Raw genomic sequence first — 17,850 nt, 5'->3', positions numbered from 1 at the left:
CTGAAGGGAGGAAAAAAAGGCATGTTGGATGTTTGTTTGTGCTTTTTTTATCTCTCTTTACAGTGAGTTCTCTGGAGATGCGGCGCTGCAACGTGTGAGGATGCCGCGGCGTTTCTTTACGCTGTGAGGGCGGAGGAGATGGAGAATGTGAGAAACATTTACCGCATTGCATCCTGGCTGTTTCTGCCTGCAGCGTGTAAGGGCCGGCGCAGGCCGCCATCAGAAATTTGCAAAGAATGAAAGTGGGAGGTGTTTAAGAGGGCAAGACAGTTGTGGCGAGTTAAAGTCTGGGAAAAAAAGTGTGGGAGGTCAGAGGTGCCTGGGAAGTTCTGTGAGTTAACTTTCGATTCTGTTGTGGCCAGGAAACCATGTTGTTGCCGTGTGCGAGGCAGTGGAGTGGCAGGGTGTGGGGGGGGGGGGGTCACGGTGTCACGCGGCCCGAGGTGCAGATAGCTCGGCCGCCTTCCCCCCGGCTTCAGGGAGTGACTGCAGAGTACACCTGGCCTGGCAGCTTCAGACCATCCAGGGACAACTGGGAAAGGCTTCCCCCTCAAATGCAACCTGAACTGACGAAGGGAATCATGCGCGATCGCAGGAGCGAACAGAGCAAGGTTGACAGTGTTAATGTGTGACTGCACTATCATGCAGAGGCCCCTGTGTCTATTCGTTTGCTCATATAGGAGAGGCTCTGGGGCGGCAGAAGCAGGCCGGTCCGCTAACAGCTGTCCGCTTCTCTAACCTTTGTGTTTGTCATACCAGGTTAACGGCAGAGCACGGTGAGGAGAGGAGAAAGTAGGTGGAATAAAGACAGTGAGAGGGGAAAAAGGTCAGACTTGAACATAGAAAGAAAAGAATAGTGCTTGAGTGCATGCATTGTCCGAATTATAAAGTCATCGCTGTAGATGGGAGCCTTTTGAGAGTCTTAGCTGGCTGCCAACATTTTCTGCCAACGCGGGCATCTTTAAGAGAAGGTTGAAACCTTGCTGTTGAAGATGCTTAATGAAATTATATACAACCATCAAGATCACATAAAGTAACACCTTGATTTAATCAGCGTAACAAACGAGAGACCAGGATTCAGAGGATTTGTTCTCACACGTTACTTGATTCGACTATACAAACATGACAAGGCACACAGTGCGTTAGAATAATTACACAGAAGATTTTGGACACTAAATTGTCATTTTGCATTATGAATGACACCCGGGCCCAGTTTTCTCTCATAAGGATATACAGGTGACATATCGAGAAGTCGTTTTCTTTATGTTTTCTGACTGGAACTTGGAGGCTTTGAGGAGAATACATTGATTGTATGTTTCTAACTTTAATAGATCATAATATGTTTCCCAATCCCTGTTCATTTTATGTATTATACTTTCACTTCAACACACCGTAAAAGGGGCAAATATTAGCTTTTCCACCCGGCTGTCTTTGTTTCCATCCCTGCCGTTCGTAGATAAATACCTGTGACTGCTGCAGAGTCATTTGTCTCGTGAATAAATGCCGATTGTAACTTTTCCCGCTGTAGACAAATGCCAGACGTTAGTGGCTCTTAGTGGGCTTTTTTGTGCAATGGGAAAGGGGCTATAGACTGCAGAAGGTTATTGACAAGAGAAGCAAATCGATCAGCCCATCTTAGTGAGACAATTCTGTCCTTCGTTCACAGGAACTTGTCTGTTATGAGTGAAACATTCGTCTCCAGCCTTTGTCTCCAATGCCTTTCAACTCCTCTGTGTGGCTTTTTAGTGTGAGGAAAGTTTGTTTCTGGCCACATTTCAATGTCTACAAACCGCTGGCTGTCTGGTAGGTCATCCGGATCATTATCGATTCTGGTTGCATGTGTTTGTCTTTTCCTCATTGCGTCCGTCGTGGGTTTGTTTTACAACGCAGTGGTGGCAAAGGGAGGGTTGTACTGCATGAACAAAGTAACGCCAACTCTGACTGGAACAGCATTCAGGCCGATAGACATCTCCTCTCTGCACGCACTCCAGAGTTATGGTTTCTGGTTATTTTCGGCACTCTAATATTCTTTATTCTAAGAGCCGAGCTGCGACAATGCGAGACCCACTTTTTTCCATCAGCCGTGTTGCCCCCTTTTTCCAAAGCGGATGATGAACAGGAAATCAATTTTCCTTTTGCCCCTTTACTTCTTTCACCATCTGCGTTTGTAAGAAGCTCTGACAGCTTCAAGTCCATTTGTGTTGAAGAGCAGCCACTTCCCACGTTTGTGTAAAGCGGAACATTTCGAAACAGAATCTGACCTGATGTCAAACACTAAAACCCAGCTGGTGGATGCTTGTTTTTCAGCGATGGCTCCTGGTTTTTTGGTAATAACGTCTTCAAAAGGACTGTGGAAACGATTTAGTGCCATCAAACAAGACGTTCTCATTCCCACCAGTGTGCATTAGCTTGTTATGTGCTAGAGGGAAGCGGATGAAATGATTCAGAGACGGGTGACTCGCTCCCTTAATGGCAAAGTAGTGCGGACCAGCATAGCAGCCAGTGTCACATCCCATCCCTGCCAGATCTGAGGACTGTCCAGTCCTTGACACTTGTCCAATCCAAGCTAGCTCTCGCTTTCTCCTCCAACTTCACGCCGGCTAATCTCTCCTGACACCTCGCACAGCCCCGACAGGGAATCACTCTACCCTGAAAACAATCCAGTCCCCCCCCTCTCCTTCTGTCTGTCTTCCTTATTTTTCTCTTTACCCTCTCCCTCCCTATCTATCTATCCATCCCTTCCCCATTACTTCTCTCTGTGGCCTACTCTTTCTCTCCTGTCTCCATCTGTCTTTGTCAAACCATATTCCGCTTCTCTTCTATCTCGCTCAATCTTTCCTCCCCGCTTGTCTTTTCTCCTCTGTCCACACTTCCTCGCTGGGTATATATCGTGCCTCTGTTGATGAGAATCTGTGAAAAGACGATTGAGGAATAGCCTGCATTTCCTTAAGGGACTCATCAGCATTCAGGAACGGCATTTTACTCCACCGTAGGATGTTGCTAAAGTTGGAGGGTCTTTATCTCCGAGCGCACCTTTCCAGACGGAGAGAAGCTCCACAGGATCCCTTTAGGAGCATAAACACAGACATCTCTCCCTCGACACCCATCTCCTTAAATATACTTTCGTTTTTGGAGAGAAAAGAGAGATGAGGGACTTGCAGATAAATCTTCTTCTTTTTTTTAATATTTGCACAAAATTCTTAATTTAAACAGAACAAGAAACACATTGCCAGACATGTTGTTTGAACTGTAGTTCGTTATTCTCACACAGCAAATGAGACCCTTTACAGATCATCTTCCCTTAATTAGCGTAGTTGGGATGCAAGAATTCTCGTGAGACAAGCCACTCAAAAAAATCCCATTTATTATTTAAATGTATTCAACAATTCCAAAAGATAAGATAGACAAACATGTCATAGATTTCATTTACAAGCTGTTTGTTCTTCTCGTCATATCTATAGCGGCTCCCAACCCTGCAGAGCACAATCTCATTGGCTGCTGAGGAAAATATCTGTCATTGGCTGCAGCGCGGAATAACTCTGCAAAAGGAACGATGGCACGGCACATGCTAGAATGCAGACGCTCACTGGTATGCACATACGCACGCATACCCACACGTGCACACACACACACACACACACACACGCACGCACACACAAACGTGCAGTGGTGATTGACCAAGTCACTCACCCAATCAGTTTCATTCTCAAGCAAGCTGTCAGGCCGCCATGTTGAGTAAATATTACCATAATGCCTGTGTCAGTGAGTATGCAGCTAATGAATGGATGACATCCAGTGAAGCTCAGAGACACTGAAACTGAAAAATTGGCCGCTCACTGTTACCGTGCTTAACACGCCCCCTCCACCTGCCTCCCACTGCCTCACTCACTTCTCAGTCTCTCTCTCTCCTTCTCTGTGACTTTCTCCCCCCTGGGCCTCCACTTAAGGAGCCACTTTTTTTGTTGTTGAGCACGAGAAGGCTCGGAGGTCAGCACAGCAGAGAAGAAGAAAGACCTCTTCGACTAGGTTACCTCTGCATCCGAAGACGTTGCTTCAGCACGTGGCCGGTAGAGCGTCTACATAAAACTAGAACATTGAGGAGACGATTTGAACTCTTATTTTTAATCTGAACATCAGCGGGACATCATTGTGTGTGTGTGTGTGTGTGTGTGTGTGTGTGTGTGCGCGAGCGAACAGTGTTGAGGTGGTTAGTAGTAAAGATATTGTCAATGTGAGATGTTTCCCTTTACATTGGAAGGTACAGTGCAGAATGTACTGTTATTCTCCACATGAACATTATATAGGTACCTTGCTGCATCCCAGCGATGAAGAAACTCACCCACTGCCACGAAACACTGACAGCCTTAACCTTTTGGGCCCTAGCCCTATTTTTTCTCCTAGAATTTCTTTTCCAGCTGTTAGATGTCTGAGCTGCATTACAAATAACATCTCACAAACCCCGCTCTCTCAGTCAAACAGGATATCTTCACACGGGACAAATATATTCATTTTTTTCTTTTTTTGTTTGTAGATTATTATGCATGTCTACAAAATATAAACACACTCTAAGGAAAATTGCACGGAACAACACCACGAGTTTGAGTCAATCGAGTCCACCGGCAGCGCGGCCGACCGTTGCCACTGTGGAGAGAAGAGGTGAGGTTGTCCACTTTTGCGGGGTTTTCATTTTTGTATGTTGATATTTCGGTGCAATGGAGCAGGTCTGAAGAGGAGAGACACCGAAAGCGAGGAGCTTGCCGACGCGTCGGCATCGTGGCGAGGAGTGTCAGGGGGGGAAAGAAAGCGGCCCACTCCCGCCCCGGCCCCCCACGCAGTGTGTCCTTCGGGAGCTTTGCATCCAGAACTCGGCTACAGAGCCTGGATGTCTCGGCTGATGAATTTACGAAGCAGAAGTGTCCATGATGATGGAGAGAATTAGGAAAACTAGAAAGCATTCCAGCTTTTAACACACATTCACCCCCCCCCCCCCCCTCAAACCCCCACCCCACCCCCACAACTCCTTTCGCTCAATCTCTTCCCCACTGACTGCCTCTGTGTCTGTCTGCTCTCAGTCGGCGTAGAGGATGAAGCCGGAGAAGGTGCTGTACTTGTTGTTGTTTCCTCCGTGGGCTTTGCCTCCGTCCAGTTTGATGTATATCTCGTCGCCGGCGTCCAGATGGAGGATGACGCTGTTGGAGGCGTAGTCGTAGTTCTGGTCAGCGTCTTGGGCGATGGCGCTGGCACGAACCTGGACGAACAGGGACAGACGAACATGTAGGAGAAATGGGTAGGCTCGTTAGCGACGGCGCATATCAGGACAGTGGGTTAATAATTAATTTAGAAAAAAACACCCAAATAGGTTGTCATCCTCTCACACACAGATGGACAGATAGCGTTAGTGTTCCCTGTCTCCATTATTGTAAAACAGAGCTACCAAGGCTGCACAATTCTCTGGAAAATCATCTGGATTTTTCTGCAGAAAAATACACGCTGGTAGGAAATTAGAAGTTTTTATAGATTTTTTTTTTTTTCTGTTCGAGAAAGTGCAGGAGTTGATGAGAAAACAGGGAACATGTTAAAAAAAAAAAAGGCCCTATTTCAGAGTGATGTATAAAATCCATCCGAAGATTTTTGGAGCCATGCCTGGATTCAGCTCTCCACCAAAATCTAGTCTTCCTTCTTCCACGGCGTAAAGATCACCACATTAGTATTTATATCTATTGATGAGGTTATTAGATATTCTGATAATTGACGAGACCAAAATCGTGAAACAAACAACCTAAAAACTGCTGCACCACTCGATATAGTTACATCCTTTGCACAGAGGGAGAAAGAGTCATGTACCAAATAATAGTTATAAACAAAAACATTTCTTTTCATTTTGAAGTTATAGGAGTTACACAATGGCACAAATAGTTCTTCATATAGATATTAAACCTACAGGTCCAACCACAGGGTCAGTCAAACCTCAGGCCTTTCTGTCAAGCAGATTTATGGGTTCAATCAAGCCAGCGGTCTTCCACGGAAGACCTAACATTCAACCTTGGAACAAAAGGTCCACGGGAAGAGAGAGTCTCAGAAACTCAACAACAAGGCTGGCTTTGTGAGCTTCTCCTTCTGGAGGAAATGACTCAAATTGTTATAAAAGAAACACAAAGGATGCCCACTGAAGGCAAGAAGGAATATTTCAAAATATATAGTGAGGAGTAACAAGAGTATATAGAGACTTTTTTATCTCTGTTTTCTTTTTTGTGTATGTGTGTGTGTGTGTGTGTGTGTGTGTGTGTGTGTGTGTGTGTGTGTATTCTGCCGGTCTGGCTTAAAGGAAATGTTGGAGCTGTTTCCAAATAACCTGTCCTGGCTTATTAAGACCTGCACCACAAACATGTTCTCTCTCTCTGGAGAGGAAAGCTAGCTGCGATGCCAAATGGGCGCTGAAACAATAGCTGTGCTTTCAAGCGTGTGTGTGTGTGTGTGTGTGTGACAGGGAGACTAATTGTACATATTATCATCAGGAATGACGAATACAAAATACTGCATCTCAAGTTGCAATTTTTAAGATCTGTTTCTAGCCTTATTTTTGCAGAATACAATATGCATACAATTGAAAAAGTGTGAGTAGAAAGTTAAAAGAAAACAGCACTAACATACAATGAAGGTCATAGACTGGACACGGCATACAGTGTGTGCTTTTGTCTGCTGAGGCCCAGTTAGATATGATCCTCCACAACAGTCTTAAACATAAACCTTATTCCGGACAGACACAGAGAATACTGAGAGTGATCAATATCAGCAGAACCAGAGATATCGCCTTTTTTTTATTCCATGCATTCTTCTTGCTTGTCAAAACCTGGTGCCTACATTACCCACAATGCAACTCAAGCTACAGGTCTGGTAAACTCACTCCCCTAAACTGACATCACTTCAAGCAATTTATCAGATTTTGCAGAGCCACAAAAAGGCTTTGCACAACTTTTTTTCACCCCCTGAGAACAGTAAATAGACTTTACACATACGCATGCATACACACACACATACATTCAATCATAAGATCGGCGGTTCGATCCCCAGCTCCTCTAGTCCATGTCGACGTGTCCTTGGGCATACCACAAATTGTTCCCGAAGGCTGTGCCATCAGTGTGTGAATGGATGTGAATGGGTGAATGATATGTAATGTAAAAGCGCTTTGAGTGGCCGCAAGACTAGAAAGGCGCTGTACAAGTACAAGTCCATTTACCATTTCATATGGGAGATGCTGCAGGATGATGAGCCTTAACATTCAGACAACCAAGGGGGTTTAATGGCCAACTTCATCTCAGTCCAACTTGCAGTACTGCAGCATCAAAGACCAGACTGACGGCAAAAAGCCCCCAAAACAAGCAAGAAGTAAATCTGGCGGCAGTGCAGTCCTGGCAGAGCCTCTCCAGGTCTGTGGGTTTATATGGGTCATAAACTGCTGATAGTAATGGACTGTGATGGAGGGTTCAGATATAAACATTGACTTCATTTACATTTCATGTTAATCTGCACAGCTACCTTTGGTCACCTAAAATTGACTATAAAAAGGGTGGTAATTCCTAAACGGTCCACTCATTATAGATGCTGAATTAAAACTTTAAGCGTTAACGTTAACCTAACATTGTTTCAGAGCAGAGCGTCCACAAATGTGCCACTCTCCAAACGCTTCCATTCTGTGCAGTATCTCAGTACCAACAAGGAGAACTGCATCAGGCGTAACTTAAATATAATCGAAAAAGAAAAAGATCATTATTTTCTCTTGAGGTGGAAAAAAAAGGAAAGCACTGTACATCCTTTAAAGTATCCGTTGGTTAAATAAGCCAATTAGTCACTTAGTCTGGTCAGTAAGGTTGAATCTAAATCAATAGTTGACGTGCATTTGAAGTATTTTCTTGTGGCTCATTATCGGGTCTCCGAAGTCCATTCTGGCCCTTTCCTTGGCTCCGCGTTTGTCTACACAGCTTTAAATCGTGACTCTTCGAGCAGGGTGTCGACAAGCTGACCCAACGGGCGGCATAGAGGATGCCCAATAATTAGTTGGCCTATTTAAGGGAGCACAGACAATAGGCGTATTGACAAAGGTTAGAGCTACTGACAGAGATCTACAGCACAGAAAGCATCGCTGTTAGCCTGGAACAGGTTCTCCTGACATTAAGGTGTATAAAAAATGAATACATTATAAGGTTTTTGCACAATTCCAATCAATGATTTCAAGATTAATTAATTTATTTTCAAGAGTTTCTATTTGGGTTTGTTTGTTCATTATTGTTGGGTCTTAAGGGGAGACACTACAGGCAAAAACATCGTCTTTCACGCGCTGGTCAGTTTTAAGAGTTTGAGTTTTTTCTTCCAGACGAGTGGAAAGAAAAGACCCAAAATACACATTAAAGTGTTTATTTTACTAAACTGTACTAAACTGTGTCTCTGTTCTTTCTGTTACAGCATGTGGTAGACTCCGGCAAATTGTGCCTTACAATTACTGGCAAGCTGTAAATGCTACAAGATATAAAAGTCTGCTATAGAAAGCAGACCATTTCGTAAGAGTCTTAAATGCTGTTCTCCTGAGCAGCACAATGACAAACAGTCACCGGAGGCTAGAGTGAGCCTTTCCCAGCACCGCTACACTGTGGAAAGCACTGAAGTGGTAAGGTGCCATATCTGTGACTCCTTACATTGAAGCAGGCAAAGACCTGGAAAAGACCAGGCTGTGGTGCTGCAGTATGTTGGTAACATTGTATGACAGAGCATCTCTTCATGGTACTGCAGGTCTCTCAAACTCTTTTCCTTCCATTTCTATTACTTGCAAGATAACTGTGCCTTCAAATCATTCATGATCTTTTATATATAATATTTTGCTATTTTTTTGTGATTCTCAAAATGTTTTTTTGTCCTCCGGCTCACCGCATCAAGCTGTGAAGCAGAGAGGAGCGAGGTCGACACTCCTTCAGCCATCTCAATGGATCTTTTGTCAATGAAAATAAAATTTTTTTAAAACAACTCAATGCTGCAACGGAAGGCGAAATGAACAATGACGGGGCATTACAAAACCTCTATAGTGACCCTGGTGAGTTTAAAAGAACATGTGTGCGCGACACTCGGGGAGTCATTTATATAGAGCGACATTTCAGTCCTAACGACAATCCTCAGGACTTTACTGCAAAATGACCCGCGTTATGTTTCGAGGGTGTCTCAAAACTTTTTAACAACATGCCATCGACAGTGAAAGTCACGTTGGTATTAGTGTGCGAGCGCCGTGAAGCCTAATCTGAATAATTTCATTCTGAGGAGAGGTTTTTTAAGATGGAGTAATATATGGAATATTGTTCTTTTTTCATTGTTTATCCTGTTGATTAAATCTAGCGCAGCTCATATCGACGTGCAAACAAAGCCTCCTGTTCTGATTCTGAGATGCCGCCGTCCAGAGCATATTAATATGATATGATGCTCCCCCGAGCGTGCAAAGTCAACAACGTCCTATTAGAGGGTTAGCGCCTTGGGTTGGCGAGGGGAGCGGGTGATGATGGCTCAGGAGGATTTGTCAGTTGGGATTTTAATGAAACTTTTTCAAAAAAAAATGTGCTTTCTAGGTGTTCACACGTGGACCTGGGATCCTCTGGCAATGTCAACGATGTGTAATACCTTTAAATTATTCTCTTCATTTGCACTTTAAGGAATTTAAGCCATCTGACTGTGCATGATTTCTGTGTTTTCTTTTCTTCTTGTGGGGAGGAGGACATTATAAATATAACATTTTCCTTCAGCAGAGACGGAATGAGCAAAGCCCTGATGAAAGCAAACTTCCCTGAAATCCTTCCAGTTCTTCCACAACGATATTTTAGTCTTGTTGTGTTTCTTTGCTCTAATGGTTTCTTATCCCCTTCTGAGACTAACTGCCTAGTCTAGGCCTCCTTTGTTTGCTTCCAATGATCAGCACGCATGAATAAAGCCTCACTATTTTTGAAATAATGATCAGGGAGCTCCTATTGGAGCTATTTTTCATTTCTTTTTTTTCTTGTTTTCACTGCACACTAGGAACTTAGGGATATGAGGTTGGGATAGCCGGGTATGGCAGATGTATAGCGAGAGATGAGCAGGAGACAAAAACAGCCAACTGGCAGTGCGTGACCTTGACGCTGAATATGTAGAGGAACTTTGACAAGACAAACAAAGCACGAGGCTGCGAGCGCCGGCTCCAGCCATGGTAAATGAGGTGTCAGGCGATGTTGTCTTCCCTCTGGCTGCTCGCGCGTGTTTGTATCCGTCATATCGTCAACGTGATGGCTTTGATTGAATAATATTCTGAGTGGAGAAACTGGAAATTCAACGCCGTGCTCGGCCTTAATGCGTGGCAGGAAAAGGGAGTTGTGGATTCTCTTAACGTGTGCGCTGTGTGTACAGTAGCTGTGGATGTGAACATCACAGTTAGCAGTATTACGGGTGTTTATGTGAGGAATCTGAGCTCAAGTTGTCGCACATTTTTTTAAAAATACTGACTCACCGCTCCTCAATGACAAAATGATAAAACTGCGTCTGTTAAAAAGGCATTTTACATTATTTTTCCTGCAGCAGCTGTAGTGTGCGTCTGTTCTAAAACCTTATTAGGATGCTGGTGTGTGAAAAGCGGGACAATTTGAAGTTTTATCTGTTGTGTCTGGTGCAGGAGGAGCCAGCAACGTCCCACTGGGACATCTTACGAGAGGCTTTGTCACCGTTACAAGGACAAGTCTCGCTGACAGGGATTTGTTGACTTGATGTTGAGCCTCCATTTTGGATCGACGGGGTCTATTGGTCCTCTTTAAATCAAAGTGTACTGCCGTCTAATTGTGTTTGAACATTCCAGCCGTGAACTGCATGCCTAATAGCAGCTTAGATAGCTTGCCACAGCTATTGAGCCCGGTCCAACATTTTGCTGCAACACACACACACACACACACACACACACACAGAGAGCCAAGGAGACACACGCAAACACACACGTCCACGTGCATTTCGGTGCGCACGAGATGCAATTTTACAGAACTAATGAGAGCAGGAAACTACAATGGGGTTGCAAGAGAATTGTGTCAGAAAGCGCCAGGTCCTCCCCCATATGTTACCGGTTTATTTTGTCGAAGGAACTTAAGTGAAAACATGATAAGACGAATGAAATGGTAAGAGGAGATTCGCCATCTGTCAGACGAGAGTAGGAAAAGGCTTCCTGAATTAATTTCACCAGCTGTTCGTTTTGTACCTGCTCAGCCTCCTTTAAAAAAAACAGAATGACTTTGCTGCACAAAACCTCTCGCTGTTTTATGAAATTGCTGACACCGATGCTGAATCTGGTGTCAGGCGTTAGCTCATCACCGACATTCAATCCAAATGCTGTAGAAACCATACAGAGGCCAGAATAGCCGTGTTGCAATTGTATCAGCGGGCAACAAAGAGGATGAAATCAAGACTGCTCTTCTTGAAAGAGCCGCTGCGAGAGGCTTGTCAGAGGAAACAGTGGTGGGGGAGAAAAGAGGCGTCCACTTTGACCTGCGATCCAGCCGCTCTTTTCTCTCTTGTGTCTGACTCATCACGCTCAGTTAATTACTGAGATACACAGCACTGTGTGCCTCCAGCCCCCGACACCCAAGACCACAATCACTGCTCCCGGTATCGTCTGAAAAAAGAGACTTTTACGGCAAAATGTTCAACCTTTGTTCCCACTAAGCCTGTTTTTCTTCCAGCGTGCTTCCTAGTAACCCAGAGGCGCTGAGATTTCCCCTTTATTCTTCAACGAAAAAAAGACTCTCTAAAAATGAGGCGAAGAGAGTTTCTGTACGAGTGTTGGATGAGAGGCAGACTGTCAGCTTTGCTGTGACATGCATTTTTCATACAGTAGCCGATTCATCCTCTCTTACTGTCTCACCCAATTTCGTTTTAAAGGGGAGGGGGTAGTAGGTGTTAAACACATTGATTTATGTAGCAGACTCTGAGTCATTTCGAAGCCATTGACTTGCTGCTTCCCCCGTGAAGACGGAGAGGATAATTGTGGGTATCACTGAAGACTGAATTCGGGGGACCGGCTAAATGTCAGGGGCGTGGGGAGAGAGACGGAGAGAGAGATGTTTGCATAAGAGGGCCAGGGGCACTTGTCTATCTCCCATATGGCCCTCATTATAATGAAGAACTCTTGTGAGTCAACACCATAGCATCCCTGAGTCAGTCAGCCACCGGAGACAATCCTATTTTAGACCGTATGTTTTCGCTCTCACCAATACACGAGACATTATAGCAGCATTTTCATGAGCTACTTAGGCTGAGATGCCGGGCGCGGTGAGTGTGTGCACTAATATCTCTCTCTCTGTGGAGCTCAGGGTGTAAAATGTTTTAAAGGAACTATAATTATTGCAGACGACTGGGTGGGCAGTTTCCGTGCAAGTTTTGAAACTTCACCAATAAATGATTTTCTCGCCCGTTCCTCGCCGATGACAGCCCGTGTCATCTTGACATTTCCAATCTGTGTGGTATTTCCTAACAACATGGGGCCAATCTTCATTTGATAGCCCTCGCACCTAATTAGACCGGCTCTAATGTTCCACTCGGCAGAGTGTCAAATCCAATGTCCAATTACACAGCAGATCAAGGCCAAAGGTCCGCCTCCACTACCTCTCGGGCTGATTATAGAAGATATGCCACAGTATACATCACGCAGGAAGAAATGGGTCTGTCAGAAGAAGGAAAGAGACGCACACGTACACATAAGGGGATCAATACCGCAGACGAAGAGGCTGAGGGACTGAGGGTGGCTCTCTCTCAAACCCCGTCTGTCTATTTCAGACAGAGTCTCTCTGTTACACCAGGCAGACGCACAGAGGCCTCTCAGTGCTGAAGTCACACCACGATGAAGAATAGCAGGTCTGAACATTACCAGAATATTAAAATCAATCAAGTCGAAGTGCTGCTGTACGCGTGTGTAGATACCTCGCTTGCTATATTTTTGGACTGAAATTGCAAAACACCTGTAAAAACAAAAAAAAAAGATAATCAACAAAGACCTCCAGCCCATCTTGAGGGACAAGCTAGTTAATGGAGTGTCCACACCTTTCATTACAGTTTATAACCAAATCAAACAGAGCAGACCTCATCCAGACGGCTCTGCTCTTACTTTGGATGTCGCGATCGTCACCACATGCTGAACACAATGCGTGGGTTTCACCTGGATACCCAGCAACAGGATGGATAGTCTTGTGTCTGTGTGCACCCCCCCCCCCCCCCCCAGGAGGTGCCAATGATGTACTGAGGGGAATGGTGTGAGAAGGAAATGACACGCGACTGAACTTGAGCAACACTTAAAGGTTAGAAAAAAACAACTAAATAGACAGCATCTCTTCCCTGTGATTCAAGCGCAAAAACAAAATCTAAGAAAAGGATGGTACGCTTTAACTTATTCTCTTACAGTGCAATGCATCACTTGAAGACATTGATGGCATTGTGTGTCGGCAAATCGATTCTGTTGTGCTGCTTTTTTTTATTTATTTTTTTGAAAGAAGTTTTCCTTTTTAAGATGAAAACTTTCTTCTCCTTTCGGAAAAGTGAACGTCTGCAGACCTGATATAGAGGAGAGATGGAGGGCAGTGCACAGTGTGGGTTGAGGCATTGGGTTGTGAGGGTGTGGTGAAAAGGAGGGGGGGGGGCATGCGTGTGTGTGGTGTGAGCGTGTGTGTGTGTGTGAGGAGGAGACTGCAGCGGTAATTGCTAAGGAAGAGCCATGTGCACGAAGGACGTTGAAGCTTATTAAAGGAGGAGACAGAGTGATTATTCACTATGGTCCTCTTGAGAGACTGACGCTGAAGTCATTGCTTTTAATTAACTCTGAAACGGTTTTGCGGATTAATAACAATATTAAGAAGGGAATGGAGAGGAGAAGCGCAAACACATCTTGGATCTGGTTCAAGCTTTTTAATTACAATTAAACAGACTTGATGGCACAATAGCACAATAACTATGCTCTTTTCTCTCTCTCTCCCTGCTACTGTATCCATTGAACTTGTCCTCATTGTCACCGCTGTGTCTCTCTCGGGGCTTGTACAAGACAGGTTATAACAGAGCATTGATTTACTGCTGAGATTTTCGGATCGGCCGGAACAATTTGGCACACGAGTGAAAGAGCAGACGGCGAAGAAGCCGAAAGGGTGTGTGGAAGGGAACGCGGAAAGCGTGTGTCGCAAAGTGTGCTGTGCTGAAAATAGATTTCCTATTTTGTTTGTTTACCAGGAAGCTCACTCTCACACTTTTTGGTCTAACTTGAAAAGTGTCAAAGTTTTTTGAGGACAGTGCTGGGATTCTTGTGTTGCGCCGTGGAAGGGGAAGCAGAGGAGAAGAAATGAAGTAACCTATGGATGCTGATGTTAGACACAGCTTGTAAGAACCCCTTGAGTGGGAGGAGCACACGCTGGAGTGAAACAGCACTGCAGGGCTTGGAAACCCGCCGCTTCACTAAAGCCAAAAGATGATAAAATACTAGTATTGTCCACAATTCCCTAGCCTCCTCTGTCCTGACCCACGGTGTAGCTTTTTTTGCGGCCTTAATGAGCTGAGGAAAGCACCGGTGTGACTGCAGGGGCTTCACTTTGACTCTGGGCACTTCATCAATGATGTAGCATGAGTTGGCCCAACATTTATAACCATTCACAGTCGCTTACACAGACTGAGGCTCATGGGGCCTTCTCCATCAGCCAAACACACCAGCTAATAAACGCCGCGGCGAGAGGACAGCGTGTTTATGCATAAGCTATAGAGAAATAGATGCAGTTACCACTTTATAAACATTACGCGGGTCTCTGGAGATGCACAACTGCGTTCGTCTAACTTAAGTACCTCCGCAACCTCCTCTTGGGAGCACAACGGAGCGGGAACAGAAGGCGTTTTATAGGAACATATGCTCTTCTTTCCCTATTATATATCAATGCTTTTACGCCCACCCATAAACATTACTCTTGAGTGAGACATTATATAGAAGGAGATTGCTGTAACTCTGTTTTTTTTTTGCGTGCTGTGAACTTGGCGAGGGTAAAGGAATTAACCTCTGGCTGCCTTGGTGAGAGTGCAGCTTCACCCTACACAGCCCATGCCAGCTCTTTATTTATTTATTTATTATTGATCCCAACATATTTCGGCTTTAATTTAACTCTCCGTTTATTAATTCACATGATTTTTTTTCCTATTCCACTTGGCATTTACCCCCCAAAAACCTGAGAAAAATAACATTATTTCACAGCCAGCAGACGTGAAACAGGTCGCAGAGGCTGCTTGGGACATGATTTGAAATGACGGTTGGAGGATCCGATCTTATTACTTATCTCATCTCATTGCAGAGCTCTGTGTCTCTGACTGTAGAACAACCTGACGATGGTGAATCAGAAATCCCAAAGCGTTGCATGAAAAGGGCCGCAAATGAAGCGTTTCCTGTGCAAGTGTGAGTGGGATCTGACTTAGTGTGTCACCATGCAGCATCTGTCATTACAGTAGGCTACTGTGTCTCCATGTGTACAATTCAGTTTGAGTATAAAGATTACGGTGGAAAGAAATAAAGTGATGAAATGTTGCATGTTTTTTGAGCATGTCACTGAAATTGTACTTGATGGATCGAGTGTGAAAACGTACTGTAGCATATAAGCATTTTTGTTTAAGTGGCTGGTTGCTTCTTAGCAGATTTTTCATTCATTCATACATTTTCCAATTTTCACGTTTGTCATAATACTGGCAACAAACTATGTGAAAGAGACGCAGTTTGCAGCGTGAGCAAACAAAGCAAACAAGATCTGCAATAACTGCGGCGTAACACCCATCTTTCTTTTTTTTTTTTTTCTTTTTTTTTTTTTTACAGGCAACACGTATTTCGGAGCAACTTTGAAGACAACAGATCTGACGGCTGATCGGAAGGCACACATTAACCAATCTGAGAAGACCCTCCGGGGCGCAAAAATAGAATTAGAGCCCCATTAAAACGATGCATCAAAGAAGCCGAGAATAGATCATGTAGACGTCCTAATGCATTTAACACGACTGCGAAGACGGATGGGTGCATCGATGGACAGTCAGCACATTCCGGTGGGCTCGCACGGACAGCAGTAGCCTATGGTCTAAATATTATAGGCGAAATGTCTAATATCCCCCCTCCTCTCTATACACTTGCAGCGCAGACAAGCCACTGACGCTCACAGAGTTTAAAAGTTATACGAGATCAATTTAACATGGCTTGACACGGCTCGAGCATGGCTCGTGCAGTAATGATTATAATCATAATAATTATAATAATACAAGCGTAACTATAACAGCAATCGAAATACGATACAATCACTCGAAAACGAAACACTTTAAATGTATCCAGTCAATTCCTCTAGATATCAATACTAATTCAGAAAAAGCGGAATGGCCAAAAGTTCCGAATTTTACTGCGTAAAGGCAAAAATATCGGCGTGCACTCCCCCGTTCACCCCAAACCGTGACCGTCCTTTGGATCGCGGGGACGCGGCAATGTCAGGACGCATCATGCGAAGAGGGGTCGCGGGCTGCAGCCAGTCAACACATCTTTATCTCCAGGCGCGCGGGGTGCCACAGCTGTGCGCTCTTGGCTTCCGAGGCGCACGGCAGATGCGCACGCTTGCCTCACAATGTCACTTTTTATTCCCTGGCTTTTTGAATGATCGGTTCCATACAATGTGGATTTTTTTTTTAAAGAGAGAGCGCGACAGAGGCAGGCAGCGAGGGACGGGAAGAGAGTGAGCATCAGGGCAGTCGGGTATCGCTTACACTGAGGAAAGGAAACTCAGAAAAACTTTCAAAGCACTAACCTGGCCATTCTTGCAGAGGTCTGCCCACATGCTGGTGCCATCTCCTCCTCTCATCAGCACGTGGTAGATGAAGAAGTATGTGCCTGGTATGCTGCAGATGAACTTGCCCGAAATGCCATCGTAGTTGTTGCCTAGGTTGGTGACCACGTCGTCAAACTTGAGGATCTCGTAGCCTTCGTGGGGGTTCTTAAGCCCTGCATAGAAGGCCACCCGAGGCACTGTGCTGTAGGTGGCCGTGCTGATAGCTCCGTTCTCCCCCAGACCCAAAATCCCAGTCCGTCCCTGATCCCCTCTGTCACCAGGAGGCCCCGCAGGTCCAGGTGGACCCGGTTCCCCAGGTGGTCCCGGTGGTCCGGGCTTGCCTGGCCTGCCAGGCTTGCCCTGTGGGCCCTGCAGTAAGGTGGAGGGTGGAAGCACGTTGCCGTGGTCGCTCAACGCCTCTGCCTCAGCCTGGAGACCGGTGGAGCTGGTGCTGCTGGCCGGAGTGCCCTTGTTCAGGTAGGGGTCGCACACCATACGACAGGTGCCCAGCATCTCATAGTGGCTGGCATCTGTACCCACAGAGCTGACGAGCACGGGGATGAGGACCACCAGCACCAGGACCAGCATAACCCCTACGGCAGCCGCCACCAGGGTCTTCCTCCCGATGCTGAGTCGGGGAAGGGGCTGCGCTGCCAGCGTGGGTCTCCCGGGGGCGGAAATGGTGACTGCTTGGTGTGGGGAGCCTGTCACCGTCGGAAGGGATCCGGAGATCCCGAGAAGAGTTGCGAGAGGACCAGCGAGTGTGTGAGGGCGAGACGGAGACCCACATACACTTGATACTCCTCAGTGTTCTGCTCAGTCACACTAAAGTAGGCATGCAGTCACTCACACATGCATAAAGACCTGCGGAAACCCAAGCACACACAGGGAGACATTCAGCCTGTACTTACAAACACAATCTGACTTGTGAGAAGAAGCAAGAAGGATGCATATCCCAGAGGAATGGAGTGAGAGACGGAGAGAGAGAGGG

The 17,850-nt window shown here is 45.5% G+C and overlaps 1 protein-coding gene across 1 annotated transcript; it reads right to left on the bottom strand.

The window, feature by feature from the left end:
• Nucleotides 1–5,068: 5,068 nt before the first annotated feature.
• On the bottom strand, nt 5,069–17,542 carry c1ql1l2 (complement component 1, q subcomponent-like 1-like 2). The gene is made up of 2 exons (XM_076080084.1): nt 16,839–17,542; nt 5,069–5,248 (listed from the first exon to the last, which is right to left on the bottom strand). The coding sequence occupies exons 1-2, from the start codon at nt 17,445–17,447 to the stop codon at nt 5,069–5,071; spliced, it is 789 nt and encodes a 262-aa protein (XP_075936199.1). The 5' UTR covers nt 17,448–17,542.
• Between the last annotated feature and the right edge of the window lie 308 nt (nt 17,543–17,850).

This window comes from Anarhichas minor, unplaced genomic scaffold, assembly GCF_050575085.1.
Source record: "Anarhichas minor isolate MPS153535 unplaced genomic scaffold, ASM5057508v1 ptg000007l, whole genome shotgun sequence".
In the NCBI taxonomy this organism is placed as follows: domain Eukaryota; kingdom Metazoa; phylum Chordata; class Actinopteri; order Perciformes; family Anarhichadidae; genus Anarhichas; species Anarhichas minor.
This window is presented reverse-complemented; position numbering and strand designations above follow the sequence as displayed.

Excerpts from the sequence above, each read along its gene's own strand:
- c1ql1l2 (XM_076080084.1), bottom strand. The coding sequence starts at position 17,447 with ATGCTGGTCCTGGTGCTGGTGGTCCTCATCCCCGTGCTCGTCAGCTCT. Across the intron at positions 5,249-16,838 it reads ACCTCTGCAAGAATGGCCAG|GTTCGTGCCAGCGCCATCGC; the intron begins GTTAGTGCTTTG and ends CTGTTCGTCCAG.